The 9,132-nt window shown below is 43.3% G+C and overlaps 1 protein-coding gene across 1 annotated transcript; it reads right to left on the bottom strand.

Annotated features, from left to right (window-relative positions):
- Nucleotides 1–3,845: 3,845 nt before the first annotated feature.
- Nucleotides 3,846–7,714, bottom strand: LOC308304893 (phenylalanine--tRNA ligase, mitochondrial-like; the record flags this gene model as incomplete). Its single annotated transcript, XM_080749519.1, has 3 exons — nt 3,846–4,439; nt 4,496–4,599; nt 6,940–7,714. The coding sequence occupies 3 exons, from the start codon at nt 7,712–7,714 to the stop codon at nt 3,846–3,848; spliced, it is 1,473 nt and encodes a 490-aa protein (XP_080605645.1).
- Nucleotides 7,715–9,132: the final 1,418 nt, after the last annotated feature.

Raw genomic sequence — 9,132 nt, 5'->3', positions numbered from 1 at the left:
GCTCCGCCTGCAGCATGCCTAGACTGGGGACTATTGGCTTCGCCGGTTACAGATCCGTTCTAGAGCGGATACGGAAACTGTTTGAGTGCTTTTATGTATTTGTGAGCGGAAATTACCGGATGCAGTAGGCGGGCTCTAGAGCGGATCTCAACTGAGCAGTGAATATAAACCAGGCTGAGGCGGAGGTTAGCCAAATCTCCTCAAATAAAGCTGATGTGTCGTTTATTTAATCTCGCCGTTATTATAGTTGTTATAACACATTCAATGTGTCTACTTGTGGTATATTCCCAAACAAATCCACACGTTGTCCACAACAGCAGCAATGCGGTTCTCTGTTATGCTGATTGAGGAAGAAACATTTTGATCACATTGGCCAGATAGGCAACTTGTTGACTGAGCGCCACTCAGTCTGTCCCCCGATTGTGTGTGCGCGTGTGTGTCTGTTTGGAGGAATACACGTTGTCACGTAAACTCACATTAGTTTAGCCTCGGTAGACGGGAACCGGGGAAAGGTCCTGACTTCGCGAGTGTGGTCGCAGCAAATATATTTTTTGTAAGACGTTTTTGATCGACTCGGTCGGATTTTGACTTAGTTTTTTTTTTTTTTTTTTTTTTTACTCCAAATGCCAATAAAAACATCTGGGTCGCACGTATTTAATAGGGTCGGTCGCCTACCGGAAACCAAACTATTCTTCTACTAACGTCATTGGTTGCTGTGGTAACCTAGCCACGCAGGTCGGCAGGTGTTGATTATGCTATTAATAGAACACCACCTTTTCAGCGTCACATTACAAATTCAATGTAATTAAAAATTATACAACCATACAAAAGACCAGACCGAACCTACAGTATAGGCTTTCCAGACAGAATGCATTTCCCATAAACTATAACGCCTACCTGGCTACTTTGGATGGAGCCAAATGTAGGCCTACTCATGCGAATGAACAATAATGATAAACCAAACTGTATACTCAAATGTCAAACTGAAATGAACCATCAGCAGCCCTGCCCAGTGTTGTAAAAAGTATTCACATATTTTACTTAAGTAAAAGTATCAATACTGCAATGTAGAATTACTCAGTTACAAGTAAAAGTCTGGAATTCAAAATGTAGGCTACCTGAGTAAAAGTATGAAAGTGTTGGCATCAAAAGTAAAAGTACAAAATCTTTGAAAATAGCAGATCTACAAGCTCACAACGCGTCGTGATGCGACACCTTGTGAGCTTGCAGATCGGCTATTTTTCAATTAGCCTAGGTATAACATAGGGCTGAAGTGGTTAATGTATGTTTTGTAATAGCCTATTGTAATTTATATCTGCAAAGTAACTAGTAACTAAAGTCTCCAATTAAATGCAGAGCAGTAAAAGTACAATAGGCTATTTTGATTTGAAATGTAGTGGAGTAGAAGTAAAAGTATTGAGACATTGGAAATACTCAAGCTACAAATACCTCAACATTGTACTTAAGTAGCCTACAGTACTTAATTAAAAGTACTTAGTTACTTTACACCACTGGCCCTGCCCTAGTTACTTGTCACTTACCTGTCACTTGTGTATAGTAGAAGTTCCATGTCAGCAGCAGGAAGATATTGCAATAAATCCACATGGATGAGAACAAAAGACACATATCCTAGGGGCACTGCTTGTGGATATGGATGCAAAAAGTCTCCTGCAGGGGGGGAGGAGCTCTCTCTCTCTCTCTCTCTCTCTCTCTCTCTCTCTCTCTCTCTCTCTCTTTCTCTCTTTACTTAACATGTTTAGACAGATGCTATGTTGTGCTATAAGGTTTGATGTGCCTGAGTGTGTGTGTGTGTGTGTGTGTGTGTGTGTGTGTGTGTGTGTGTGTGTGTGTGTGTGTGTGTGTGTGTGTGTGTGTGTGTGTGTGCGTGCGTGCGTGCGTGCGTGCGTGTGTGCGTGCGTGCGTGCCAGTGCAGTAAAGGTACAATATTTTGATTTGAAATGTAGTGGAGTAGAAGTAAAAGTATTGAGACATTGGAAATACTCAAGCTACAAATACCTCAACATTGTACTTAAGTAGCCTACAGTACTTAATTAAACGTACTTAGTTACTTTACAATTACCTGTCACTTGTGTATAGTAGAAGTTCCATGTCAGCAGCAGGAAGATATTGAAATATATCCACATGGATGAGAACAAAAGACACGCAGCTGCTGTATCCTCAGTGCACTGCTTGTGGATATGGATGCCAATAGTCTCCTGCAGGGGGGAGGAGCTCTCTCTCTCTCTCTCTCTCTCTCTCTCTCTCTCTCTCTCTTGTTTGAGCCAGGATGGGTATACCGTCCATGGTTGCTGTGGTAACAACATAGCAACGCAGGTGTTGACTAAAGGTGTTGCAGGTGTTGACTAAAAGCCGTTTTGAACTGTTTTTATTACATTTTGACAGCTGCTTTGGCAATGTAAACGCATGTATTCTTATGCCAATAAAGCTCTTTTAAATGGAATTGAATTGACAGCAAGAGGATTGATTGATTGAAGACTTTATTAGAAGTTTGCATAGGAAAAGGTACAGTTTCATGACGGTACAGTTCACTGGTACAAGGTCTACTAAAAGGAGATCCATGAAAAGACTAAGCTTATTTCCACAGGAAACCATTTAAGTATCTCATATAACATTGAATGACAGACGAATAGAACACAGTAGCCTACTATGCAGTAGATATGTAAAGAAAAGAAAAATGAGAGAACAAAAAAAGAGTCTAAACAGTAAGTAAGTAAGTATATACAAAGAAGGGGCAGGGGAGGGTAGGGTTGGGCTAGGTTAGTTTTATTACCAGTTGCGAACGGCTGCTGCCTGTAAGTGGTTTTTCAGGGCAATTTTAAAGGATGCTAGTGATCCACACTCCTTTATGACCTTCGGTAAGGCTTTCCACATTTTGGTGGTATAGCAGAAAAAAGAGTTTGACCCTTTGTTGGTTTTGACTCTGGGTTGAAAGTGATCTGTGGTGCTGCCTCTGGTGTTGTAATTATGGACATCCTTAATGTTTATAAAGTATTTTGACAGGTACTTGGGTATCATAGTGGTGTAGTGTATCTTGTACACCAGGCGATAGGAGGCGATAGAGCTTCAAGGGGAAACCTTTTGTATCGTTACTTTGAAAGTTTCCAGGTCTAAATGATGAGGTTGATTACTTGCAGTTTTTCTGAAGTTAGTTTTTTGGTCAGCTCTGATCATGTTTTGGGTCCACTGATATTACACTGTGAAAATATGTTCTCATGTTCTCCCTCTATGTTATTTTTATTTGTTTATTTGGTGTTGGTCACTCTGGGTGTTGCTTGTTTTCTTTGTTGATTTATTTTGGGGGGAAGGGCATTTGTGCTCACTTGAACGTTTATTCAAATTACTAATTTACAGACATGGTTAGAATATCACCCATGGCTGTGTTTAATTGTGACTGATTAGCCAAAATGTTACAGACCCTGATGAAGACTTTTTGGTCATATGTGTTGCCTTGCTCAAATAAATCCTTATATTTTATCATCAAAAGTACGGAGTGGCTTGGGATTTTTTCTTTATACGTCTGCAGCCCACACCTTATGGAGTTAAGCTGCTACTTCTTTGAAAACGTTTTGTTCACATAGGGTTTGTTCGCATGGTGGTCTGTCTACAGCAAAACCGAGAGCTGTGCAACCCAAAACATGATGGGCTCTATTTTCATCCATGTCTTACCCCTTATGTCGTAAAAAAAATAATAATAATAATAAATACAAATAAAATAAAATAAATAGTTCTAATAGCTGGTCTACAAGCTCACGGGGACTGCCCATAAGTCCAAAAGCTCATTAGTCCTACATTGGTTAGGTTTAGGGCTAGGTTTAGGGGTAGGGTCAGTATCTCCCCTGCACTCCCAGTTGTGTCTCGGCCTGTGTCTCTATTTCCTGGTGAACCAGACGAACCTCTTCCTGGGTCAAAGTTCGCTCCACGTGGCGGTACACCACACGAAAACATAGGCTCCTCCTACCTGACCGGGGGTGTGTGAAGTCGTCCAGCAGCGTGACTCTCTCCACCAGGTCCCCCGCCACTGTCCTGACCAGCTCATAGAAGTCATTCTGACTGAAGCTGGCTTGCCCGACCTCGCTCTCCTCCTCCTCCGCCGGCAGCCAGAAGGAAATGTCGTTTTGTAGCGGAGGGTACTTGCTGAGAGGCTGGAAGCGGACAGGCTGGTGGATGTCGGGCAGAACAAACTGCGTGAGGAAGCGTTCGTCCTGACTCCAGAACAGCCTGATGTCCGGGATGCTGAACAGAACCATGGCCAAGCGCTCCAGACCCAGCCCGAACGCCCAGCCCAGCTTATTGGCTGCACCCGCTGAGCGGACCACCTCCTGCTCCATCACGCCACATCCCAACACCTCCAACCAGTCGCCTTGGAAACGCACCTCCATCTCAAAGGAGGGATGAGTGAAAGGAAAGTAGCACTCCACGGTGGAGTGCTACTTTCCTTTCACTAGCCTACTGTGTGGGTGGAGACTGTCTCCACCCACCTGACCTCCACCTCTCCTCCAAACAGGTGTGTGACGAGGCGCGTGAGAGTCTTCTTCAGGTCATATTCCACCAGTTTGACAGCCTCCAGAGCAGGGCCGGCTGGTGCCCATAATGGCTGAGGGTGCCCCCCTTTTAAGTGAGGTTGCCCATATATTTAAAAATGTTTTATGTCCAATAAAGCGCGGCAGCTGCAGCGGCGCCCCCTGTAGCCTGTCTATATCTGACTGTGCCCACTGCTGCAGGCAATGACAGCCAGACAATTAAACCAACCATCACTATTAGCAAAACAATCGGAAGCTTTGTTTTATTATTATATTTGATATTATCTTGATAAGTTCCTCCCATGCTGAGAAAGGCTTGACGCCGAAAAGCTATGCAAAAAGTAATGGCACACAATTCAAATACAATTCAAAGGTGATTTATTGGCTTATTGACATGAGAAAACATCTTTTTACATTGCCAAGCAAGAGTCAAAATATAATAAAAGCAGTTAAAGAAAACGGGGAATGTATAGCAGCATTATCGGATTTATATCTATAAAACAGTCTGCTTCTCAATAGTAAAATTAAAATACCGTATTTTCCGGACTATAAGGCGCACTTAAAAGCCTTTAATTTTCTCAAAAAACTACAGTGCGCCTTATAGTCCAGTGCACCTTATATATGGATCATTCATTGACATTGACATTCCCTTTAGCACAGCTCCATCTGTTGGATGCATAACGCAACGGTAGCGTCTATTATGTGCGCCTTATAGTCAGGTGCGCCTTATATATGAAAACAGTTTGAAAATAGACCATTCATTGACAGTGCGCCTTATAGTCAGGTGCGCCTTATAGTCCAGAAAATACTGTATATAAGAAAAACAGGTAGACCAAACATTGTATTATTTCATGTTATGATTCAGTGAATAAAACAAACACATATAAAAATGGTCTTTGGGCTTGTTTAAATTGGGGTCCTTTTTAAACTAGTTTAAATTGAATGACAAATAAAACACAGTAGGCTATTGGCTACTATGCAGAAAGCATTCCAAAGACAATTTGCAAAAGGAATGGTATTTCATATTTCATACTGCTACTTTATAGCCTGTATATAGACTATTAACATGTACATTAGGACAACATGTGACATAGTCCTGTTTACACAATGCTGTACCCTCTGCCCCCCTCCAATATACAGGTATGTTCCCCCTTTCTACTTTTTTTTATTGTATTACTATTTTGATACTTGCTTAGGCAATGTAAACTTATGTTTCTCATGCCAAAGGCTCCTTTACATTGAATTGGTGTAATTGACAAGAAAATGTTGAGAAAAATATTAAACATTGGTCTAGGTGGGTTTTTAGGAATGTAAGGAAGTTTTAAAAGATGCATGTCTTGCCCCAAACTACAGTCAGCCCTCACATGTCACACACTTGCATGCATGTATGTCATGTGCATGTAAATATGATCCAAACACAAAGGCTTTGTTTACAGTTGACCGACTATTAGCACCTTTTGGCTTCACTAATGAGCGGTGAGGGGAGGCAAAGCTGCAGTTTCTCTCTAGCCAACATGCCATTGTTAGCTAACTTTGAGACAAAATGAAAAAATAAAAAAGAGGACATTTTCTAAATCTTAACTGGGGTTGCTCAGGTAGACAGGTAGACTAGACATTGTATTATTTCATGTTATTATTCAGTGAATAAAATAGCAAAACAAACACATATAAAAATGGTCTTTGGGCTTGTTTAAATTGGGGTCCTTTTTAAACTAGTTTAAATTGAATGACAAATAAAACACAGTATAGGCTATTGGCTACTATGCAGAAAGCATTCCAAAGACAATTTGAAAAAGGAATGGTATTTCATATTTCATACTGCTACTTTATAGCCTGTATATAGACTATTAACATGTACATTAGGACAACATGTGACATAGTCCTGTTTACACAATACTGTACCCTCTGCCCCCCTCCAACTGTATATACAGGTATGTTCCCCCTTTTCTACTTTTTTTTATTGTATTACTATTTTGATACTTGCTTAGGCAATGTAAACTTATGTTTCTCATGCCAAAGGCTCCTTTAAATTGAATTGGTATAATTGACAAGAAAATGTTGAGAAAAATATTAAACATAGGTCTAACCTGGGGGGGGCTAAGTTAACCTATAGTCAGCCCCCCACACGTGCGTGCATGCATGCATGTCATGTGCATGCAAATGTAGGAGCCAAACATAAGCTTTGTTTACTGTTGGCCGACTATTAACACCTTTTGGCTTCACTAATGAGTGGGGAGGGGAGGCGCAAGCTGCAGGTTCTCTCAAAGCTAACATGCCATTGTTAGCTAACTTAGAAGACAAAACGAAAAAATAAATAAAATAAAAAAGAGAACTTTTTCTAAATCTCATCTGGGGGTGCTCCACTGGAAAACTGAGGGTGCTTAGCAGGACTGAGCACCCCTGTGGAACCGGGCCTGCTCCAGAGTGTGAGCTTCCTGTTTGTGAGGGGTCCAGCGTCCCCCACACTCAAACAGCGACAGGTCCTCCCCATTCTCCACCTCAGAGAACAACTCGTGGTTGGAGAACAGTCGGACTCCTTCCATCTGGTGGAACGCGGGGTAGTGACTGCCATCGATCTCGTCCCGCCTATAAACGTCTCCAGCCAATAGGAACGCATCCAGCCCCGACTTCATCAGCTCCCTCTGGTGGGCCGACGTGTGAGCGCGCAGCATCGTGGATCTGTTGATATAATAATTGTCTCCTCGGTTCCGGCTGGGTTGATCGGACGGGATCAGCAAATTGTCAAAGTTCTGCTCCACGGTGACCACAGGACTCAGGTTGTCATGCACAGAGAACAGAGGGTTTCCACGTTGACTGATGTAGGAACTGTAGAAGTGTGCTTTGATTCGCTCTTTGATCAGCCAGAGGGGATGATGTGATTGGTTGTGGAGGTTTCGTCCAACCTTGGCCAAGATCTTGTCCGTCACATTGGTGAAGTCATCACGAGGGTAGGTGTGGCCTGACACTGTCACAGTCTCCTGGCCAATCACAGGTCGAGAGTGAGGGCCAGAGTCTGTGCTCTTCAGGCGACGGCACGAGAGGAGGACGTGCTTGCACGGCACTGTTCTGCCATTGGCAAAGAGGGATGATGATGAACAGCCGTGTGGCCAATGGCGGGGCAGATATTCTAGGAAGGGGAGGAGCAAATGGGAGGTCCTGCAGTGGATCCGCATGGTGATTGGTCCACGGACCTTGTTGAGGGACAGCCAGTGATAACACAGTGTCCCTCGGGGAGGTCAGTGGGATATCCTAGCCGGCCAAGATGTGTGCCTGATGTTCAGAAATCTGCGTCTGGTCTCAGGAAGGTGAGTGCTCTTGATGTGGACGCCACAGCAGAACGGATGGATAAAGGGAGGGATGAAGGGGTGAGGGGATCAGAGGTGTGAAGGAAGCAGAGCAGAGAGGGAATTTTCCAGAGGCCTTCTGTCACACACACTCCAGCCATGCGCTGCTTTGACTGCTTTGAGTTTAGTACTCTTATTTCTTTGAGCGGTGCTAACACTGCAGATGGCAGATGGTAGTTTTCACTGTTTTCTGTGTGGATACGCTGGTGTATGTTCAGATTACCTAAGTCACTGAAACTCGTGTCACACTCTTTACCGATGTGAGGTTTCTTCCCTGTATAAGTCAGCTGATGTGTCTTCACCTCTCCTGGTTGAGTTAAGGTCTTGGTAAACAGTCGAATATTAATATTCTCAAATCTTATACATGCTGAGCAGAGCTCTGGTCTAACCTCACTTACACCACAACCGGTTGCCGTGCATGCCTGCCGCCCCTCCATATTTGGGCAAGAGTGACATCATCAATATGACATCACCTCCATGATGGAAGAGATCCATGTAGATGCCACGCCATTATTAGACTCAGTTTATTTATTTTTGAGCAGTGCTCCTAGAACATCTCAAGGTTCAAGGTTGTACTTTTACGTCTTTTGTACAGGTACATAAGACTAAAACGTATTTTTGTTCGGCTTCCTTCAGACAACGCAGTGGTATAACTTACAAAAAATACGAGAAGTCTCTGCGTGCGTGTGTGTGTGTGTGTGTGTGTGTGTGTGTGTGTGTGTATGTATGTAATCCGTGTATCTCGAGAACCGTTTGTCCCACCGGCTTCAGATTCGGCACGCGCGTTCCCTGCCGCGGTGCGGAGTGCAGTGCCGTGCCTCGACCCGACCCGATGTGTGGTTTTCCCTAACCGGCGCGAAATGTTCGGAATCTCTGTATGCGGAACTGATTGTTGACATCAGGCTGTTCCGGAGGAAATCGGCGCAATCGCTGACTCATTATGACGTCACTTCATGAAAGGCTCTGACATCACGTACGCCACATGAGTCAACAAAAAATGCCATGGTTACGTATTGAATGTCATCAGCAGATGGAGGAGGAGACAAACATAAGACAAGCAACAAAGAGTGTGACTGGGAGGATATCGGTGATGCAGATTTAAATGACTGTACAGCTTTTTCTGCAGAGAACAAGGATCAGTAGTCAAGATCTGGGTTGGCTGAGGTGCAGACGGAGGAGACAAACATAAGACAAGCTAAATCAACAGCACAAGACCGACAAAAAGCAAGTTCTCCAAAAAAAATTCA

The sequence above is a fragment of the Nannobrachium achirus genome (assembly GCF_963921795.1).
Source record: "Nannobrachium achirus genome assembly, chromosome: 19".
Taxonomy (NCBI): Eukaryota; Metazoa; Chordata; class Actinopteri; order Myctophiformes; family Myctophidae; genus Nannobrachium; species Nannobrachium achirus.
Note: the sequence above shows the minus strand (reverse complement) of the source record. Positions and strands in the feature narration are given on the sequence as shown.